This window comes from Eptesicus fuscus, chromosome 17, assembly GCF_027574615.1.
Source record: "Eptesicus fuscus isolate TK198812 chromosome 17, DD_ASM_mEF_20220401, whole genome shotgun sequence".
Lineage (NCBI taxonomy): Eukaryota > Metazoa > Chordata > Mammalia > Chiroptera > Vespertilionidae > Eptesicus > Eptesicus fuscus.
Genome location: NC_072489.1, coordinates 35,047,531 through 35,070,508, shown reverse-complemented (window position 1 = coordinate 35,070,508; position 22,978 = coordinate 35,047,531). Strand labels below are relative to the sequence as shown.

The 22,978-nt window shown below is 43.9% G+C and overlaps 1 protein-coding gene across 2 annotated transcripts in view; it reads left to right on the top strand.

Annotated features, from left to right (window-relative positions):
* The first annotated feature begins 4,567 nt into the window (after window positions 1-4,567).
* The window catches only part of LIPA (lipase A, lysosomal acid type), a 30,788-nt gene continuing 12,377 nt past the window's right edge, over window positions 4,568-22,978 (top strand). Inside the window, exons 1-7 of one of the 2 annotated variants that reach the window (XM_054728985.1) lie at window positions 4,568-4,743; window positions 4,865-5,015; window positions 7,840-7,951; window positions 9,545-9,662; window positions 17,855-18,053; window positions 19,181-19,290; window positions 20,626-20,762. In XM_054728985.1, coding sequence (XP_054584960.1) covers window positions 7,841-7,951; window positions 9,545-9,662; window positions 17,855-18,053; window positions 19,181-19,290; window positions 20,626-20,762 — 675 coding nt within the window. In that variant the 5' untranslated portion in view covers window positions 4,568-4,743; window positions 4,865-5,015; window position 7,840. The remainder of the gene's footprint in view (window positions 4,744-4,864; window positions 5,016-7,839; window positions 7,952-9,544; window positions 9,663-17,854; window positions 18,054-19,180; window positions 19,291-20,625; window positions 20,763-22,978) is intronic. The other variant, XM_028127642.2, reaches the window with a different exon arrangement.

The following is a 22,978-nucleotide window of genomic DNA, read 5'->3' as shown; positions in this document are numbered from 1 at the left end:
TTATGTCAGAATAAACATCAATGCTATCTGGGGTTTGCAGGAAGCAATTTTTGTTTTGGCCTGAGTCTAGCTTGTGGGGTCTGGTAATGGTCACATCATGGAATAATCTCTCCTCCAAAGATGTCTTAGCTAACCAAATTGTAGTAAATATTTCCCAGTACATATGTCTATCAAGTAACTTCTGATCTTTCCTCCTCCTCCTCCTCCTTCTCTTCCTCCTCCTTCTCCTCCTCCTCCTCCTCCTCTTCCTCCTCCTCCTCCTCCTCCTCCTCCTCCTTCTCTTCCTCCTCCTTCTCCTCCTCCTCCTCCTCCTCTTCCTCCTTCTTTTTCTTTATATTCACACTGGCCATATATGAGGGTCCCAATTTCTCCTGGAAATTCTCTCCAGTCTGTTATTGGGGGCAATTGTTTTCCTTTACTCAGGGATGGCTCTCCCATACTTTTTTTTTTTTAAATAAATCTTTATTGTTCAGATTGTTACAATTGTTCCTCTTCCCCCCCCCCCCATAGCTCCCCTCCACCTGGTTCCCATCCCACCTTCTGCCCTTACCCCACACCCCACTGTCCTTATCCATAGGTGTACGATTTTGTCCAGTCTCTTCCTGCACCCCCACACCCCTTTTCCCCCGAGAATTGTCAGTCCACTCCCTTTCTATGCCCCTGATTCTATTATATTCACCAGTTTATTCTGTTCATCAGATTTTTTATTCACTTGATTTTTAGGTTCACTTGTTGATAGATATGTATTTGTTGTTCATAATTTTTATCTTTACCTTTTTCTTCTTCTTCCTCTTCTTAAAGAATACCTTTCAGCATTTCATATAATACTGGTTTGGTGGTGATGAACTCCTTTAGCTTTTTCTTATCTGTGAAGCTCTTTATCTGACCTTCAATTCTGAATGATAGCTTTTCTGGGTAGAGTAATCTTGGTTGTAGGTTCTTGCTATTCATCACTTTGAATATTTCTTGCCACTCTTATCTGGCCTGCATAGTTTCTGTTGAGAAATCAGCTGACAATCGTATGGGTGCTCCCTTGTAGGTAACTGTTTTTCTCTTGCTGCTTTTAATATTCTCTCTTTGTCTTTTGCTCTTGGCATTTTAATTATGATGTGTCTTGGTGTGGTACTCTTTGGATTCCTTTTGTTTGGGGTTCTGTGTGCTTCCTGGACTTGTAAGTCTTTTTCTTTCACCAGGTGGGGGAAGTTTTCAGTCATTATTTCTTCAAATAGGTTTTCAGTATCTTGCTCTCTCTCTTCTTCTGGCACCCCCATAATTCGGATGTTGGTACGCTTGAAGTTGTCCCAGAGGCTCCTTACACTATCTTCATATTTTTGGATTCTTTTTTCTTTTCCAGTTGTGTGTTTTTTGCTTCTTTGTATTTCAAATCTTTGACTTGATTCTTGCAATCCTCTAGTCTGCTGTTGGATCTCTGTATATTATTTTTTATTTCAGTCAGTGTATGCTTAATTTCTAGTTGGTCCTTTTTCATATCCTCGAGGGTCTCACTAAATTTATCGGCCTTTCCTAGAAAATTCTTGAAAAACCTTATAACCGTGGTTTTGAACTCCATATCCAGTAGTTTGCTTTCCTCCATTTCTCTCATTTGTGATCTGTTTCTTTATCTCTGCATTTTGGCTGCTTCCCTGAGTTGATAGAGTGGCTTTGTGTGCAAGGTGTCCTATAGGGCCCAATAAACTGGCTCAGCCTCCCCAGTTACCTGAGGTGGACACTCTTGGTGCACCCCTTTGTGGGCTGTGTACACAGTCTTGTTGTAGTTAAGCCTTGATTGTTGTTGGTATCACTGGGAGGAATTGACCTCCAGGCCAATTGGCTGTGAGGATCAGCTGTGTCTACGCTGGGAGAACTTCTGTGCTAGAGACACCCTTATAAGACAAGACTTGCAAAAGCCTCTGTGCTCAGCTTGGATGGGGGGGGAGTCTCAAGACGGAGCAGACAGCAATGGTTTCCCGTCAGCCCTGCCCTAAGAGGCCCCTGGGTCTCAGTGTCCCGCGGTAATCGCTGCAAGCACCTCTGAGAGAAAGCCGCCCTCAAGTTTCGCCCGCAGCCAGACAGTCCAGTTTCTCCCCGAATGAGTCTGGGTCCCCAGAGTCTTGCTCGGAAATTGAGTTCAGATTAGTCAGGAGCTTTTGTCTCCCTCCCACTTGAGAAAGCAAGCCTCGTACTCAGTTGCCAGCCCTCTCCGCGCGCGCGTCTTCGTACCTCTGCCTTCTGCAACTCCTCTGAGTCTCAGTGTGCTTTTCTCTTTCCTTCTAGTTGTAGAATTTCCACTCAGTCAGCCTTCCTGTGGTTCTGGATGATGTCCATTTTGTCTTTTAGTTGTAGTTTTGAAATTGTAGTTTGAGGCAGCAGTTTAGGTGTTTACCTATACCACCATCTTGGTTTCTCCACCCATACTTTGTTACCCAATGTTCCATATCCTTTTCCCTAGTAGTTTAAGGCAGAAAAGTAAATCTGGTCTTTGTTACCTCATCTTGGCTGGAAGCAAAACTGCTATTAGTACTGTTGTTTCAGTGTGAAAATCCATTAGTCTGGCTTATAAGTGCCCATCCCAAACTCTCTCATATACACCCCCACAAACCACCTCATACCCCCTGTCTTCTGTAAAGCTTTATTTTTATAATAAAAGTATGGGTCATCTACCAGTCATTGTGGATTACAATGGCCCAAAGCAGGAAATGGGGAAATCCCCCTTTACCTGGGTGAAGGAACTCCTTGGTTGCACTTTCCTTTATTCATTCATTTATACATGACAACCTGGATTTAATTAGCCTGGCTTTCATTTTGGGCCATATCACTTTCTATCTTTATACCTTTCTACATCTGATTTGGGGCAATAAACTTAACCTTTCAAAGCCTCACATGTGAAATGAGGATATGGAGGTAGTTTTGAGGATTGAATGAGACACTGTGTAAAGGATTTAGCCCAACATCTGGTGCTCAGAAATGTTGCTAATCTGATGTTTATTTCTCAATGTTCACTTCACTCAGGTATCATTGGTACTGGCTCAGGCTACTCATATTCTTTCTTGAATTTTTTTCTCCACTCAGTGCCAAATACAACCTCAATTCTCCTCCAACTTCACTGTCTTCTCAGCTTTTAATCTTCTGAATCTCTATGTGCCTACCCCATTGGAGATATCCAGTCTCATGGCTTTAAATACTGTCTCTAAGCTGATTATTCCCAAATTATATCTCTAGCCTGGAATTTGATTTTGAACACTAGACCTATAAATCCTAGTGCTGATTTTTGCCATTTTGTCTCCAGATTCATCCCCTCTCCTTCCTCTGCTCTACTTTGAATTATGGAGGGGTCTGACCCTGCAGGCTGCATTTCTTAGGCTCCTGTGTCAGCCAGCTACAGGCTACATTTAACCCACAGGAGGGACTGCTGGGAGCTTGGAGGACAGGAGGAAGGAAAAGCCACGGTATTTTGAGCCCTTCCTGCTATTGCTAATCTCCATGGGGCCTCCCTAAACCCTGCTGCATTACTGTGTAACCATTTCCTCTGTTTGGAATACCTAGAGCAGTTCTGTTTCCTGATGGGGCCTTAGCAGGCGAGAGTGTTTAGTAAAATGGCAACTCAACCCATTAGCACCATCCTTGACACCACTTCCCCTCTCATACCTGTATCCAACCACCAGCAAATCGTGTTGGCTTGACTTTATGAAGATACCTGGAGTGGAGTATTTTTCTTCACCTCTACTACTCTCACCACCTTAGACGGAGCCATCTTTAACCCTCACTGGGTTTACACTAGCAGTTAGAGTGGTCTTTCTAAACTCTAAGCCAGATTATGTTGGCTTTCTATGGAAAACCTTCCACCAGCGTTTCACCTTGCTCAGAAGAAAAAGCAGTCTTTACCATTGGCCCTTAAGGTGCTAACTACCTCTAGGACTTCATTTTCTACACTCTCACCACACACATTCTGTTCCAGTGACACTGACCTCATTGCTTTTGCTAGAACCAACCATGGATATTACTGCCTCAGGGCCTAACATCCTAATTGCACATGCTATTCTCACACCCCAGGATGCTTTTCCTCCGGGATCAACATGGTTCTCAATCACCTTCCTGCCACTTCATCAGAGAGTCCTTTTCTGATGACCTTATATATAACATTGCATGCTCTTCATTATCCCTTTACTCTTTTGTTGTTCTTCATGGCACTTTCTACTACTTTATATTATATGGTTAGTTACTCATGGTGTGTCTCTTCTCATTCGAATGAAAGCAGGAGGGCCGGACCTTGTTTGGTTGGCTACTGTACTCCCAGTTTCTCAATAATGCTTGGCATACTTAGTAATAAAAATAAAATGGACAGCAAGATTGCTTTGCATCAGGCACAATGCTAAATGCTTAATTTGAAGCAGAGGGAGCAGGCTGCTGCGGCCTGGGAGGCGGAGCCTGGCCGCCGCACCTCTAGGGCCCGCCCACAGCGCATGCTCCGCGGGGGCCGCGGCGCGGCGGGGGCGGGGCCTTCAGCCGGGGCGGGGCCTTCAGCCGGGCGGAGTCTCCACCGCACTGACCCGCTGCTCCGATTCCCGGCGCTAACAGCCTTAGCTGGTCGCGCACGCCCGCCCTCGGGTCGGCCTGTCTCCGCCCCCGCCCCCGCCGAGCCCCTCCCCGAACCCCTCCCCGAGCCCCTTCCCTACTGCCTTCCCGAGTTACGGGCACTGTGAGCAGTCACTGGGGCTTTGGACTGCGACCGGGAGGACGTCCCAGGTGAGTCCCCGCTGCTCCGCCAGGCGCGGGTGCGGCAGTTCGGGTCCGCCTGGGCCGGTCGGAGGGGAGGGTCGTGCCCGGCTCCCGGGGTCTCAGTCCCGCCATCCCTGAGCCTCTGCAGGCCGGCAGCACCCTGCGCGCTCGGCCCCGGCGCGTCCAGCCTGAGCACCAGCAGGTGGCCTGAGGCACCTGCCAGTGACCAGGAGGAGGGAGCCCTCTGAAGTTGTCCGCCCTCCCCGGTGCCCTCCGACTCCCAGAGCCTCCCGACTGCGGTGATTATTGATTATTGATTATTGATTCCCAGGTCCCCTTCTTCCTCCTCCTCCTCTGCGCCCCGCTAGCTCCTTCAGGCAGCCTGCCCGACCTAGCTCAGAGCTCGGTCGAGGGCGGACTTTGGCATTGATCCTGGTGAAAATTAAGGCGACACTCCTTAGCCAGTTGTCACTTTGCTCTCAGTACTTAACTTGGGTGAACCTCCGTTTCCTGAAAAAAGGATGTCATACTACTGCATAAAGTTGGTAGAAGAGTAATTAACGTCTTAAGTCCCAAGACCCTATAGCAAGATATTGTTGTTGCTATTATTATTATAAAGCTACACGGCAAGCTGTTTTGGAGCTTTTCTTCAGCCACTGAACTGTTGGACTGCCCCTATTCCATATTGCAAAATTTGAATCGTGCATCTGATATGTTGGTTGGGTCCTAGGGGTTCAAAGTTGAATCAGACACCCACTCTGTCTTCGGGCTGGGGTGAAATGAAGGCAGATCAGCATTTAACTGGATTGCTGCAATATGGAAAGGACTGAGACAAAGTTGCTAAGGGAGCCTAGAAAAAAAGCACTTGGTGTCCAGCTCTGGAATGCTCCTGAAAAGGGCTTTTTTACTCTCCGTTTACACTGTCAGCCTTCATCCCTGCAAGAGTCACTTGAGAAAGTGATTGAGAAACGTGCTTGGTGTTGTGTTGGAAGGAAAAGTTAGCTGGGCCCCTATTTCCTTGAGTGGCTTCAGCTGTTACCCCCTGGAGCCGCCTGTGGACAGCGGGTCCCAGTTCTGGAGGTGCTGGCTGCATGGAGAGCAGCCGCTCCTGCTGGATGCCGCGCTGTTTTCAATTGCGGTTAGAACCTTTCATTTTTTCTTTTTTTTTCTTTTCAATCTACCCCGTACTCCCTAGTAATAATGGAGTTTGGGGAGGTTGATAAAAGGTAGCCAAGGATGGTACGGCCCTTCTAACCACCACGAAGAAACACAAACTTTTGAGTAAATGCAAGTGGGCTTGCTTTGCCAGTGTAGACCCGGACAGGACATCCCCCCTGTCTACAAGGTCGGGGCCCACCACGGCTTGTAGAAATAAGTGCAGCACCGGTAGGAATTGCATCCACAGAAGGTGTCCGTCCACTTTTGCAATCTCCCGAGAACCAATTTCGTAAGATTCATGGAATACAGGCCTACCTTGAGATACTTTGGGCTTGGTTCCAGACAGCATAAATAAAGCTCTCTTGCCAGACTCACTGAATTGCTGTGGTCTGGAACCAAATGCGCACTGTCACCGAGATATGCCTGCTCTCAAGTTAAGCACAGTCTTTTAAAAGCAGCCGAATTGTGTTATTGACATAAAATAAAAAGACATACTTTAAATTATACAATTTAATAAGCTTTGACTATGTACACTCCTGTGAAAAATCAGTAAATGCAATATAATAAGCCTATCCATCACTCCCCACCCCCCAAAGCTTCCTTGCGCATAGCCCTTTGTAACCCTTTCTTTCCACCCCCCTTTCCGCACACAGCCATTGATCTGCTTTCTATCAATATAGATTAGTTTTATATAAATGGAATCATATGTAGTTTTTTTGGGGGGCCTGGCTTCTTTCACTCACTGTAATTATTTTGAGATGCATCCATGTCATTGTGTTCATTCTTTTGTATTGCTGAGTAGAATGTATATACCATAATATGATTATTCATTCACTCATTCGGGCTTTTCCAGTTTGGGGCTATTATACACAATCTGTTATAAGCATTTTTATACAAGTCTTTGTATGGGCATACACACATAGATCTTTATTATTATTTTTTAATCCTCACCCGAGGATGTTTTCCCATTGATTTTCAGAGAGAGTGGAAGAGAGAGGGAAAGACGGAGAGAAATATCGATGTGAGAGAAACACATCGATTGGTTGCCTCCTGCACATGCCCCGACCAGGGCCCAGGCTAGGGAGGAGCCTGCAACCAAGTACCTGCCCTGGACTGGAATCAAACCTGGGGCCCTTTGGTCTGCAGACTGACGCTCCATCCACTGAGCCAAACCGGCTAGGCTCTAGCTGCTAGGGTGACACATAGATCTTTATAAGGAAGTATATTTATTTTAAAAAAGCTAGGAGGCCTGGGCCTTGCCTCTAACCATCGGGGTGTCCTTGGGAGAGTCACTTCACTTTGCCTTTAACATCCATCCCCAAGTCTTTGCCATGCTGTGATTTTGTGCCCGTCACCGCCAGAAAGGAGATGGCCTTTGTTGATGGTTGGAGGGTCTCAGAAGGAGAGAGGGGTGGTTTCTTTGCCTCTGCTTCTCTTTCAGGATCTTTTCTTTTACTTCACTTTTTCCCCTGGGGTGACAAATTTGAATGCTGACATATAATTTTGAGCAAGAATGGAAGTGAGTAAATAGGGGTAGGGTGGGGATGGGGTGGGGATGAGGGGTGGCAAGAGCTAATATTGGCCAAACTAAAAAATGTTTAAATCACCATTAGGGAGGAAAATGTGGGAGGTTAACAGGCTCGGGACTTTTGAGGATCTTCCTTTTTCTCGGCCTACTTTCTTCCAATTCCTCCATTTCTCCAGGAACAATTTAACCTCATGAAGAAGAGGTGAGTGGGTGTGCTAGGTCACGTATTAACTGGGGGGTAGCTATTGGGGAGTTTTCCTAGTAAAACAGAATTCCATCTTTTTTTTTTTTTGGCTTCCAGATATCACTTGTTTCTTATTCACCCTTTACCCAACTTTTACTTTACCTGGTTCTGAACTTTTTATGGGGACATTAATCTATCAGCATAATTATGTGTAATGAAATTTGGACAAATAACAATAGACTGTTTTGTGCAGAATGAAAATGTGGCTCTTGGGTTTGGTGTTCTGTGTGGCCCTTGGGACCCTGCATTCCGAGACATCTAGAGGGAAGCAGGCAATTGTGGATCCTGAAACGAATATGAATGTGGTAAGTCTCTCAAAGTCACCTGCTTTTAAAATGCATGTGACAGATGTTGGATATTTTCCTAAATTCAGTTATGTGGGCTACACGGAGCCACAAACTTGAATCTCTTTCTATCTGATAGCGCTTTTCGTGTTCTCTGAATCTTAGATTCAGTTCGCCCCACCTTCCCACCAGGTGATGTGTATTTTGCAGATTGCATCCTATTGTTAAAACTATATACTTCTTACTGAGATAAATGCTATTTAAGTATCACGCAATTTGCTTAAAGAACAGTAAAAACATGTCAAAACTTTGCAAGAATGTTACTGAGTGCTGCTTTTACAATACACTGAACAAGGATTGTGATCAGCAATGTCCAGGAAGCACAGTTCAAAACAAAAATAAAAATGTCTCAAAAACATTTTGTTAGCCCTAACCGGTTTGGCTCAGTGGATAGAGCGTCGGCCTGTGGACGGAAGGGTCCCAGGTTCGATTCCGGTCAAGGGCATGTAACTTGGTTGTGGGCACATCCCCAGTAGGGGAGTGTGCAGGGGGCAGCTGATCGATGTTTCTCTCTCATCGATGTTTCTGACTCTATCCCTCTCCCTTCCTCTCTGTAAAAAATTAATAAAATATATTTAAAAAAAACCCTACATTTTGTTAGAACAAAAAAGCAAAAATAATCCCTTGAGTAATTAAAACATGTCCAAGTTTTCAATCTTAAGTAAACAATAAAGTCTGGAAATACCTTATTTATGCATAAAGGATTGGGAAAATAGAGATTCCTAAGCAAAACAAAACAGGATAGGACCTCTTAAAATAAGAATAGTGGTAGATCACATAGTTAGAAGGTACATTTACTTATTTCTTTTTAAAAAATATATTTTTATCGATTTCAGAGAGGAAGGGAGAGGGAGAGAAAGATAGAAACATCAATGAAAAGAGAATCGTTGATCAGCTGCCTCCTGCATATCCCACTCTAGGGATCAAGCCCACAACCTGGGCATGTGCCCTGATTAGCCGGTAGATTTAGAAAAGAAAGAAGAATGTTTATTTGTGCCTGGGAGCCAGGATGAAAACAAAGAGGCCCAAAGCTATGATAAAATTAGTCATTGTTGGTGCAGAACATGCCAGAATGATGATGCCAAATTTAACCAAACACCTGTGTGTAGAACACATGGATAAAACATGTGGAGGATTTACTCTTGTGGTGGGTGTGCTACTAGATTCAGCAGGCTAAAATTTCAATCACAGTTGATTTTGTTACTTTTTTAAAAAATTTTTAAAAAAAAATTAATTTCAGAAAGGAAAGGAGAGGGAGAGAGAGTTAGAAACATCAACGATGAGAGAGAATCATTGATCGGCTGCCTCCTGCATGGCCCCTACTGGGGATCGAGCCCACAACTCGGGCATGTGCCCTTGCCCAGAATCAAACCTGGGACCTTTCAGTCTGCGGTTGGATGCTCTAACCACTGAGACAAACCAGCCAGGGCCACAGGCGATTTCTTAAGTGATGCCTGGAAAATGTCATTGACATTGTGTCTTCTCCACAATGGGAGATCTTATCAGATTCTGTCTGTAGAATTTCCATTATAATAACTATTTTTTTCTCTGTAGAGTGAAATTATCTCTTACTGGGGATTTCCTAGTGAGGAACACCTAGTTGAGACAGAAGATGGGTATATTCTTTGCCTCCACCGAATCCCTCACGGGAGGAAGAACCATTCTGACGAAGGTATGGGTGTTTTCTATGTCAAGATAGGAAAGCTTGGAATTTGTCCAGAAATTTAATTTCTACCTCTTGAGATTTTTATGTCTTATGGATACTTACTGTTAATCTTCCTTTTAATAAGCATGTTACAGAAATGAGTAGTGAGCTATAGTGAGGGCTTCTATTTTTTCCTCCTGCTCAAAACACACAAAACATATATTTTAATCCAGAGAGATCATATGATCTTGGTTTCCTTCCTTATTTTCTTTTTTAGAAAAGTAGACCCTGTATACTGATTTCAGATTCCATATATAAAGGAAAATATGTATTCATATGATTTCTCTTAAAAGTGGTGAGTTGACTAATGTAATTAGTAGTGTGAGTCATTGTTAAAAGACCCAGGAATCTTCAGTAAAAACAAGCTTAGAGAATGTGCCTCCTCTTTTTTTTAATCACTACCTCCAGGCCTCTCTGTCCATATGGCAATTAAGCAAGTAGCGCCACATGCCCTACTTGTGTGTATCACGGCTGTTGCGGGGGAAGGTGCTGTGCCCTGGAGTGTGAGGAAAGTGAGCATGATTCTTAATTGCTCCCAGGTGGTAGGAAGAAGAGCTAGGAGACCTCGGTGCCAGGTCTGGGCCAGCCTCTAAGTGCTTGTGTGGTTTCACATCTGTGGGCTTTGGATTCTTCCTCTGTACCAACAGCCGATGGGCTGGAATAATCTCAAAGTACCCCTTCCATCTTTCCCACTCTCTGTTTCTATGGGCTACATGCGATATTCTTTCTGTTTTGTCTTGTTTTGGCAGGTGTGTAGAGCAGTGGATACCCTTGAAACCTTCAAAATGGGGAACAAAGACGGAAAGTACCCTAACTCTGGCCTTAGCAGGAGGTCCCCAGCTTCTTCCTCTGTTCTGCAGAGGCCTTCCTGTAGGGGATCAGTGGTGTGTACCTAACACCTGCTGTGAGCTAAGCTCAGAGGGCAGGGGAGCTTGGAGGAAATCTGTGGTTTCCCTGAGCACTGCCCCTGCTCCAAGGCCGAGGCTCTTCGTCGTCCCGCACTCAGGCAGGAACAGGGTGGTCAGTGGTGTTCCTTTGGCTCAGTTAAGCCAAATAGACAAAAAGAACTCATCAGATGCTTCACACAGAGCTTGTTGTCTTCTCATTCATGCAGCTTCCTCTTCCGGCTTCCTCCTCTATTAATAACACCATCGCCCTCCTAATGACCTAGACTAGAAACTGCAGAATCATTCCTGACGCCCATCGTCAAGTGGCTGTCAAGTCCTCTCTAGGCTGCTCATGTGATGTGCTTCAGTGTATTCCTTCCTTCGCTTTGGTAGGCTGCCACCCTATCTTCTTTTTTTAAAAAAAATTTTTTATTGATATTTAGAGAGAGAGGGGAGAGGGAGAGAGAGAGAGAGAGAGAGATCAATGAGTGAGAGAAACATTGATCGGTTGCCTCCTGCAGGCCTCCAAACTGGGGATTGAAACCACAGCCTGGGTATGTGCCTTGACTTGGCATCAAGGCCACCACCTTTTTGGTGCATGGGATGATGCTCCAGCCAACTGAGCTACCCTTACGTTCTAGTTACCATTTAACTGGATGCCTGAACTAAGTTCACAACCTGAGAGAGGCTTGAGCCATGTCCATTTTAAAGACTTCCCATATTTTTAAAAAAGAAAGAATTTCGAAACAGGAATATGAAAATTTAGTCTGCTTTATCTTTTAAGAAATCAGTGCTTTTAATACAGAAATAACATCATAGTATAATGACTTATAACATTTATAAGTTGTTACAAGCAACATGGAAACATTCATTTGTGGGGCTAAGTGAAACAGTTCCTATTACCCTTTTTAAAGGGTTTTTCCCCCGTTTTTTGGCTGTACTGTGGTGCTGCCATGTTTACAGCCATATAGAGACCATCCTTCAGTCCTGTCACAGTGGTCCCCTCTGGTCACATGTAGAGCCTCACCTGGAGATGATTGGAGGTTTTATGATCACAGGGCTTAACTGCTCCTCTACACATGCCAACTGCTCTCTTTTCTGCCAGCCTCCCTGTTTTCTCCCCTCTTATGTAATTTCTCAGGATTAAACGTGGTAGAGCCCAGGCATAATTAAGTGATTTTGCCAGTCAGCAATTGACAGGAACCTGCTCAATGAAGATATACACCTTCCCTTCATCTCCTGTCTTGTGTATACTGTTCGCCCCCATTCTGTGAGCAGTAGGCCTTTGACGTTCACCATGGATATGAGTCCCCAAATGAGCGAGTGCAGTCCTCAGCTCTGGTGTGTACGGTGGCTTCCCCTGCAGAGCGGGGTAGAATACCTCTTTCACAAGGCTTACGAGGAGTGCTCGAGAACTGTGGGTTGACAGCTGTGTTTACCCATTACTTAAGGAACTTTCATCATTTATCAACTGTACAGGTTTAGATAGGCTTCCTAGCCAAATTATGCATGATAACATCGAAGTTGTGATTTTATGTTAAAAGTATCAAAGAACTACTTTTGGACACGCAAATCCAACTGAGTTATTTCCTTTTTTCTAAAGTCCCCTGGAGTTCAGCTGGTGAACACAACCCCTGGAATGCTGCCCACCCTGCCTATTGTCTTCATTTTTATATGTATTTCCAAAGAATTCTTCTCATCCTTCCAAGTCCAGCTCACCTGCCAGCTCTCCGGATTGCTTAAGCAGGAAGGAGACACACACTTGCTCTGGACTGCCAAATGCCTTGCTAACCCCCCTCTGGAGGTGCTTAGCTTATTTGCTTTGGTTTGTCTTAGTTTTGTACCTCTTTCTCCCTATCCTTGCTCCCTCAGCCACTTTCTGAGACTGTGTCTTTGTCATCTTTGTATCCCTCAGAGCAGTGGTCGGCAAACTGCGGCTCACGAGCCACATGCGGCTCTTTGGCCCCTTGAGTTTTTAGCAAAGGCCAGCTTAGAGTACCCTAATTAAGTTAATAACAATGTACCTACCTATATAGTTTAAGATTAAAAATTTGGCTCTCGAAAGAAATTTCAATCATTGTACTGTTGATATTTGGCTCTGTTGACTAATGAGTTTGCTGACCACTGCCTCAGAGCAACTAGCAGCACCCCAACCGGGGATCAAACCCACAGCTAGACGCCTGAATCAACTCTGCACGGTCAGCCTGAGTGGCAGTGATACCAGGGCAGTCTTCAGAATTGGGGTACATAACTGGATGAAGGCGATGGGCCTTGTCTCTAGTAAAATAATTTCTGTGTGCACAGAAATTTTGTATGTATTTTTAATGAGTTTATGGACCCAGTAAAGAATCCCCTGGTTTAGACAATCATATGCCTGTCTGGTCAAACCTCTACTAAGTAGGCAGCTTGGCACGCTTGTTTAGGAAGCTCTTGGTGATCTGTGAGGTAAGTGCAGGCTGTTTCTCAATGTCTAGCAAACTTCTCTATAGGGTGTTGAGCTCCCCCTGCTTGGCACTAACTCCAGAAGGGAATTGAAATTCAGAAACTCATCATCTATAGGGAAGTGGTTCTGTTTTTATCTGCTTGGCCTTATTTCAGAAGATCATGGGATGTTAGTGCTGGAAGGATCTCAGAGTTCTGCCTGGGCGAAGGTTTTGGAGAGCTTTCCTGTGGATTCCAAGGTAGAGCCCTTGGGGCTGAGAACCTGTGTTCTAGGTCAGCGTCCTCATTTTACTAGGTGAGACAGCCAAGTTCAAAGAAGGAAAGAGATTTGTTTCAGGTCAAAGGGTAGCAGGCCAGCCACTCTGAGATAGTGTTCTTTAAAACTAGAGAACATGGCCTTGTGTAATAAGTCTTGAGCAAGTTAATCTCCTGACAGAATATTTATTTTATTTGGCTAAAAAAAAAGGGAAGACATATAGGCTTTGACTAAAGCAAATAAACAGCAACAAGGCATACTTACTCCTTGCCTAATTGGGAAATAAATTGTCCAATAAGGCAATCATCACGTGAAGCACCAACAATATCTGAGAAGCTGTGTATCTGATGGTGCCCTGGATATGAACAGCTGCCTTCAGTGGGCACAGACGGGCGTTGTCAACTCTGCCTTGGCAAAGACTCAGGGGCTGCCCTTCGAGGGCTGGACATGTTCCCCTTTAGATGAATCCATTTTGAACACGCCTATGGATGGGCTGTATCAGAAGAGCTGAGAGAGTGTATCAAAAATAAATATTTGCAGGCTTCCCTACATCAGAACCAGGGCCAGAAATGTGTATCTTCTAAGTCCCGCAGGTGATTCAGATATGCATGGGAAATAGTGGTTGGCTTGCTTTGAAATGTCAGGAATACGTATAAGCATACCTCCTCTCCCCACCATTTTTGGTTTCTGATGAATCTTTAGAGTAGAAGTTAAAAGCAAGGGCTTTGGAAGGAGGCTGACTTGGGTTTCCATTCTGGCTCTCTACTAGGTGAGTCTTCCAAGGTAGGTTTCTTAATTTCTGATTCCAGGAATCAGTTACCTTATCTTTAACATGGGCCGGATCTTATTAGCTCTTTTATAACAGTTTAATTCATGTGAAATGAAGTGCCGTGTGCATAATCGGTAGCTGTTAATCAACCAGGTACCAGAATGTTTGCTAGGATTTATCTCAAGTGGTTGGGCAGGTTCAGGAAGCCCCGAAGCTTTTGGTGAGCTAAAGCCAAAAGGGATGGCTGAACCAGTCCTTGGACTTGGGTTTGTGCAAGCCGAGGACTACTTTGCTGGATGTCGAGCTTCCTTGACTTGTTCAGTCCCAGGGATGACTGCAGAAAGGTCTAAAGTGAGGGGCGGTTCTGACTTTTCATTGCTCACTGTGAAGTGGTGGGAAGGCTTATGTACCATCAGCTAAGTCCTTGGTGCCATTTTGTCTAGAACCTATCTTTGCCAAGGAGAGGGAGCCCTTATGCCACTTACAGCCTATCTTCTAAGAGCTCCTGAAAGGTTGTGGTTACGCAAGCTCCTGCCAGACTAATGAGCCAGGCCTCTCTTCTTTAGGCCCAGGAGGCATACTGCCGCCTCTGAGCCCGAGCTCGGGATTGCTGATTGTGCAACTATGCACAGATTACTTAGTCACACTGTGCCTCAGAGTCCTTATCAGAGAAGTGGGGGTAAAAACTAGTCCCCAACTATATTAGTTCCCTATTGCTGCTGTAGCTAATTCCACAAACATAGTGCCTTAAAACATCACAAACTTATGATCCTATAGTCCTGGAGGTCAGAAGGCCTAAGATCAAGGTGTTGGCAGGACTGTGTTCCTTCTGGAGGCTCTAGGGGAGAATCTGTTTTCTTGCCTTTTGCAGCAACTAGAAGCTGCCTGCATTCCTTGGCTTCTGGCCCCATCCTCCATCTTCAAAGCCAGCAGTGCTTCTTCTTCTCCCTTCTCCCTTCTCCCTTCCCCCTTCCTTCCCCCTTCCCCCATCCCCCTCTCCCCTTCCCCTCCCCCTCCCTTCTCCCCCTCCCCCTCCCCCTCCTCCTTCCTCTCTCTCTCTCTCTCTCTCTCTCTCTTCCTCTCTTTCTTCCTCCCTCCCTCCCTCCTGCCTGTGACTTCTGTTCTAATATTATTTCATTATTATTTTTATGAGCTATTATTTATTGAGCTTTACTGTGTACCAGCCACTGTATCTTTCCCACTTTAGAAAAGGATCTTGAGTAAATGCTACATGGGTTTCATAGTTAGTAAGAACCAAGGTCTGTTTCACGCCAACACCTTGATCTTTGTGATTTTCTCCTTGTTCTTCTTTTGGTTCTTCCTTGCACCTCAGCTGATTTCTCACACCATTTTAGAGCCTGACCAGTGGAGCCTGACCGGACACTACCCTGGCAGAGAAGGCCAGTGGCTTGGGAGGCAGGAGGAACTTCCCCATTCACCCGGTCATCTTCCTCTTGGGAGACTGTGGGCTCAGCAGATTGGTTTCTGGAGCCTGAGTAATCCCCTCCTCACTTCCACCCATGTTTGGGGCTAATCACGGCAGGCAGCCCTGTGATGGGTCATCACTGGGCTGCTTCCCTTTGCTGACTCTGTGCTGTTTAGGTGGCCATGATAATGTCACCTGCCCTCTCTGGTCCAAGATGCTTTTAGGCCTACCCTTCAGTCCCCAGCCCCCCCAGAGCCGGTTTGGGACAGACAAACTAATTGTAGGGCACAGCTGGGGAAGGCAGCCCTGTTCTGATCATATTAGTTTGTTGCTCAGACACACCAGGCCTCAGGTGCTGGAGTGCAAGGACCAGGCTGGTCCTTGGAAGAATCGCCTGAGCGGGCAAGGTTGAGTGTCAGGCCCCTGTCTCCCATTCTCTATCTCCTGCACCCACTTTCTTCCAAGCATTTGGTCCAGTTCCCTGCAAAATAGCTTACCCTCTTTGGGCCGTCATCCTCTGAGGGCTTTCTTTGTGGTCTAGAACGACTTCTCTCTGGCTAACCTCCTTTCCCATAGCAAAGAAATGACAGTGATGGACCCTGGTATCAGACATACCTGGGTTCATATCCCAACTCTCCCGCTTACTGGTACTCACTCTCAGTCAACAGTGGTCAAGTTACTTGACTTCTCTTAGCCACAGTTTCCTGTCTGCTAAATGGGAATAGTACCAGCGTCACGGGATGTTCACTTAGAGCTTATAAGCACGCAATAGTAGCTAGCTGTTATTTCAATGAGCTTTTCTCAGCAAGGTGAAAAGAAATCCAGCTAACAGAAAGAAAAATTTGTCAGTTCGCTTCCCATCTGAGTATTCAGTGAATCAGCCTTCTCATTATTCGTTGATATTTTACATTCCTCATTTGCACACATCATTGCTGCATAGCTGTAGTACAGAGTAGACTGTAATTTTTTAAAAAAATATATATTTTATTGATCTTTTACAGAGAGGAAGGGAGAGGGAGAGAGAGTTAGAAACATCGATGAGAGAGAAACATCCATCAGCTGCCTCCTGGGGATGTGCCCGCAACCAAGGTACATGCCCTTGACGGGAATCGAACCCGGGGCCCTTCTGTCCACAGGCCGACGCTCTATCCACTGAGCCACGCTGGCTGGGCTAGACTGTAATTTTGTACTTTACTCTTCTTCCCCCACCCCGCTCTTCAAGGCTATGTTATGAGCTTTCCTGTGCCACCACAGTCCTTGTTGTTGATAAGCTTAATTATTACACCAGTTAGGTTGCAATTAATTATTTGTCCACTCGACCATTAGTTTATTTCAAGTGTTTCACTATTATAAAGAATGGGCAGAAGGCACAGGGAGTTCTTATTTATTCATTTTGACCTATGTGTCAGTCACTGTACCAGACGCTTAATTATCTAACTTACTCCTCTTAACAGCTCTTTAAGGAACTAAGACTCAGACTGGTTAAGCAACTTAATAATAATTAGAACTAATGTCTGTTAAACTCTTACTGTGTGTCAGACGCTTTGCTAAGAACTTTTCATATAGTATCTCATATCTCATTACTCCCTGTAAGGTACATAATACATTGCCGTGCTGCAGGGGTGATATAAATTTCATGGGGTGTTGAAATGCTGTTCCCAAGCTGCACATCAGAACTAGGAGAGGACAGGTTTGAACCCAGGAGGGTCTGATGCTAAAACTCATGGTCAGTATAATGTCAGCTCCATGACGGTGAGGTTTCTCTCTCTCACTTATTTCTCTTCTCTGTGGTGTCCCCAGAATATAGTTGGGTAGCTTGACACAGAGTTGGTGCTTAATAAATGCTTGTCTAATGAATGACTGGATGCTTTTAACACTGTTAGCAGCCAGAGGTCAGGTTTCTTTGACTCCCAAATCTTTGTGTTTTTTTTTCTACTATATCACTGTCTCAGTTATGGGTGAGTAGAAGATAAATTTACATATAAATATCCATATGTGTTTGTACACACATATGGATATATATGTGTATCTATACTTGTGAATTTGTGTCTGTGTGATACTTTTCTTGCGGTTTGTTTTGTTAGGATGCATTCTGAGAAATCTACTGGAACAAAGTATAGAAACATTGCATAAGTTCTTTAAAATACATTAAAAACTTTTTGATGATTAAGTCAATGTGTCTTGTTCCTAGATATGCAAAAATAGTCCCGTGTCCCTGTTACCTTGCCCACGCTGTTAAAAAAATATTTTTACTAATGTTCTATAGGAGTGCATTGCTACCTTAATATTTTAATTTATTTCCGTTTCACTATTTGCTTTAAGATTCACGCTTGTTTAGCAGCGAGGTGCCGCCGGCTCCCGAACATACATGTCTTTCAGGTCCCAAACCAGTGGTGTTCCTGCAGCACGGCTTGCTGGCCGACTCAAGTAACTGGGTCACCAACCTGCCCAACAGCAGCCTGGGCTTCCTTCTGGCAGATGCTGGTTTCGACGTGTGGATGGGGAACAGCAGGGGAAACACCTGGTCCCGGAAACACAAGACCCTTTCCGTTTTTCAGGACGAATTCTGGGCCTTCAGGTATATCTGGCTTGATTTGGACAGGCGTCTAGTTCCTTAGTATCCTTAACGCAGACACCAGGGCGGCAGAGAGATGGGTAACTCGAGGTCGTATGAGAGAAGAAACTGGTGGACCGTGAAATAGTTTAAACCTTTCTAGGAATTTAATAAAGAGCAGGAAGGTCAATTTTAAATAAGTGATTACATTTAAGGATTAGATTCAAGTAGGAATATTTAGTTATATTGACATTGCTGGTGGTGTGGGAGCTGCTGGGTAAATTGGGCCCCAGAACCTTCTTCCTCCCTCCAAAAACACACATTCCAAATGTTCACGACTCCATAGCCACACATTTTCCTCTTCTCTCTTTTACTTCTGGCTCTACCAGTTAATCACTGTGTGACACTGGGCATGTGTACTAGCACAAGCTCTCTGTGTCTCAGTGTTCTTCATGTAAAATGGGGATAATGAATACCTATCTTATAAGGTTATTGGGGGATTAAAGGCGAGGATACAGGGAAAGAACCTGGTTCATCACAAGCAGTGGCAACAACTGGCTCATCTTCCTCCTGATGACGAAGGCTCACACGCCCACGGGTCCGGGTCTGTGTTGATACCAGGCACAGAGAAGAGCAGGCTACGGACCCTCCAGACTTGCTTCTCATTTGTAAAAGCGGAGCCAACCTAAGGACGTGAGATGCACGGAGAGCTTTACCAAGGACATGTACAGCGGCATGTCACTTTATTTGTAATAAGTGGAAAATTGGAACCTACCAAATGCCCATTCACAATGAATGGACAAATTCCGTGTGGTCTATTTATCCAATGAACAACCTACAACTATGTGCAACAGTTTGGATGTAGCCTAATACAGAAGAATGCATACTGTGGTCCCATTTATAGAAAAGTTCAAAAATGAGTAAAGCTAATTTATGGTGTAAAAAATGAGGATAATGGTTACCCTTAGAGGCACGATTGGCAAAGGGCTCAGGGGATTTCTGCAGTTCTGGTAGTTCTGTTTCCTGTGCTCAGGCATGGTTTCCCAGCTGTGCTCAGTTTGTGATAAGTCGTCAAACTGCACAATTACTATTTGTGTGTGTTGCGTTTGTATGTAATGTCTCAATGAAAGAGTTCCATTTCTGGATTACAGTTATGATGAGATGGCAAATTATGACTTACCAGCTTCAATTAACTTCATTCTGAATAAAACTGGCCAAGAACAAGTGTATTATGTGGGTCATTCTCAAGGCACTACGATAGGTATGTATGCAATAAAGATTGGAAGTTGATATAATGTATTATTACAGAGTTTGCATTTGTTCTGAAAAATGAAATATAAAAAATGTTAGCTTAAGTAGATGTTTATTTATCATTATCATCATCATTATTATTATTATCACCAAGCAGAAATAATGAATAGGGCAAAGAATTTTGGTAATATTTTATCTTCTCTGGAAATTCAGACTTGAATATAAATGCAATAAACCATGCTGTTCATGGTTCTCTTGAATTTAAAGGTATTAAGCCACAGCCTATTACGTATTTTTCTGGTTAAGCAACATGGGGATGTGAGAGGGTAGAAAACAAATTTCGTAAGTCCAGAGACTTTTAAAAAGAAAATAAGAAAGTACACTGACTTAAAGTTAAGTGGAATGAAGCTAACTACAAAGATGTAGTCTTGTTACTAGATATGCAAAAATAGTCCCGTTTCATTGTTACCTTGCCAATGCTGTTACACTTTTGTTTATAAATAGTTTTTAAAAGTCATATGCATTTTCATTTGTGGTGATTATAAAAATAATATGTGTTCATTGTAAACAAAAATAGAAAATGAGCAAAGTTTAAAGAAAATGAAAATTGCCCTTAATTCTAGCAAACAAGAGTTCCTCTGATTAGGGACTAGGAACCCGTTCCATAATTTGAATAATTCCCTCTTTTAGTGTTTTCTGTGACCAATATCTTTATGTTCATGTCACACGGTCTCATTAGAATACACACTCAAAAAGTAACATGGATGTCTTTTTGCCTTTCTCATTCATTAAGTTAAGCATTTTCCTTCATTCATATTTCTTGACTTGTCTACTGAATGTCCTTTGCCCCACTGCTCTCTAAGGTAGCTTTCTAAAGCCAAGTTTAAGGCTAGCAGTGACCTGGAAGGACACTAAGAGGTATTATATCCCTAGGGCACGCTACATGTGCCAGTCATTTCTGAGTCATTGCTAATTTATTTGAATGGCTCTGTAAGTTGTCCTTAGGAATATGGATGTGTTGGGGCCCTCCCAAACTGTTAGGACTACAGTCTTTCAGGAGCTCGGTTTACATTATTAAAGGAACAGGAAACATCTTCTGGTTTTAGCAACAAAGATTTCTTCCAGGGCATAACTAGGTTGAAAAATTGAAACAAGCACTTAAATACTTGATTTACTAGTTTAGTCAAACTCAGTGTTTCTGCACATAGTTCAGAGGACCCCTTTCAAGTGTTTGCCTGCATGTCTCTCAGGTGGCCACTAGAGGGCGTCACACACAACTGCCCTTGCTTTTTCAGAGAAAATTCCAGAGGATCAAATTCCTGTTACCTTCCTTTTGTTCCCACAGGTTTTATAGCATTTTCACGGATCCCGGAGCTGGCCAAAAAGATTAAGATGTTTTTTGCCCTGGGTCCTGTGGCTTCAGTCGAGTTCGCTAGTAGCCCTCTAGCTAAATTAGGACTGTTTCCGGATCTTCTCATTAAGGTACTTAACCCACCCCTCCCCCAATTTCCTTTCCAGATCTGAAGAATTGGCCATTAGAGGGAAAATTTGTGCTTTTCTCCATTATGGTTTGCTATCAGCGGAAAGTGGGATTTCTCTCTCCAAGGTTTTTCTTCTCTCCCCCTTACCCCTACTTCCAGATCCTGGGGAGTCAGGGAAGGTGTATCATTAATTCTGCACCCGAGGCCCATGTTCATAGTTAACATATCAGTGCAGATATCCACCGATCAAGCAAAGAGAGCACAAGAGAGTCTGGGAGAAGGTAGCTTAATCCTCTTGGACTTGCCTTTTATTCTACGCAGTGAGTGGTGCAGAGTAGGCAGGAGGTGGGAGAAGGAAATGCACCCTTCCCATATACATGCCTGACCCTGACCACAACGAGGGTGATTTAAACACAAGCCAGGAACCTCGCGGGGGCTTAGCCCTTGAGCTGTGTGACCCCAAGCTCTCTTCAAGGAAGAAGCAGTTTTTATGAGTTGAGAGACAGCTGAGGCCAGATGGTCCATTATGCATGCATTATATATTTTTATGTATGACACATTTAAACACACACCGATATGAAATCCCATTCAGGCATATATACTACAAATTAGGAATAGCACATCTACTGGCCATTTAAGAGACTTTCATAAGAAATACAGCCTGTACTCTGAGCTTAGAATCTGACTCTCACATAAGATGGGTTTCTCTGCATAGGTGACCAGATATGCAGATAAGATGTGACTTCCTTAAACCAAATTAATTTATAATGCCTTGGGTAGTACTATTAAAATTTTCATTATAAACAATTGGAAGATTACAGATAAAGTGTCCTTTACCGTAGCTTTTCTTGGTGCCTTCTTCATAATTAAGCACAGTGCTCAGTTTAGGGTCTCTTCCTATAGACCTTGTGTGTGAATTTCCAGAGAGACATATATTGTTTTGTTTTGATGTAGACAGTATTCAACGGTGTACATTGTTCTGCAGATTACACTTTTCACTCTTGAAGAGCTGTTATGTTAATGCATAAAACTCTATCACATGCTTTTTAACTGCTGCATAGTAAGTTTTCCATTTATAAAGAACAGCTACCGTATTAAGCCAGATGCCTGTGGTAGATATTTAGGTTGCCGCTGATTTGCTGTTGCTGCATCCTTGTAACTTTTTTTTTTTATGGAGAACTGAAACTGCTGTGTCATAGGAATGTATTCAATTTAATTTAGTTCTTGGAGATTGTGATTTAGTAGCTTTGTGAACATACAAACTCCCCTCCCCACCTTGGAGATGGTGTTTTTTTTGTTTTGTTTTTTTAAAAATATATTTTATTGATTTTTTTTTTACAGAGAGGAAGGGAGAGAGATAGAGAGCTAGAAACATCGATGAGAGAGAAACATCGACCAGCTGCCTCCTGCACACCCCCCACCGGGGATGTGCCCGCAACCAATGTACATGCCCTTGACTGGAATCGAACCTGGGACCTTTCAGTCGCAGACCAACGCTCTATCCACTGAGCCAAACCGGTTTCGGCAAGGAGATGGTGTTTTGTTAAATCTGCAGTGCGGTCCAGGATCTGTACCCTACATGTTTCTAATGCAGGCCAAACAGACTGGTATTTAGGAATTACTGGTCCAGACACCAATGTTTTATAATATCCTGGAGAGTGACAAAGTGAAAGAGTAAAACCTTTGAATTTGCTGTTCTGGGAAGAATATGTTACTTCCATGAGAGCTGAGTGTCATAACTCTTTCTCAGAATACAAAGGTATGTATTAGAAGGGTGGACAGGAGCAGGCCTGTCCACGTCAGGTGAATTTTCCTTTTTCTGTCCTGCTGTCCTGCTTTGCAGTAATTTTCCGTGGAGTTTGCCACAGCAGTGTTTGGGTAACAGTTCTGAAGTGCAAGACAACTTCACCTCCTTTGTCAGTCAAAAGGAGAGCTTGGCTTGTTGATTTAAGTCACTGATCCTATTAACTTGTTAGTAGAGAACCTCAAACATATATGCATTTATTACATGTGACTATTATGTAGACTCAGAGCCATGAGTTTTAGAAACTGATGTCTTTTCATGACCCTTGACCTTATCTGCATGTGGTGTTTACTTCCTGGTTCTCCTCAGCTAATATTAGCATGACTAATCTGGAGGAAAGGGAGTTCAAGGAGTCCTGGTATGAGTCTTTAGGTATCCATTGGTTGCCTTGGAGAAGACAGATTGCAGGCTGT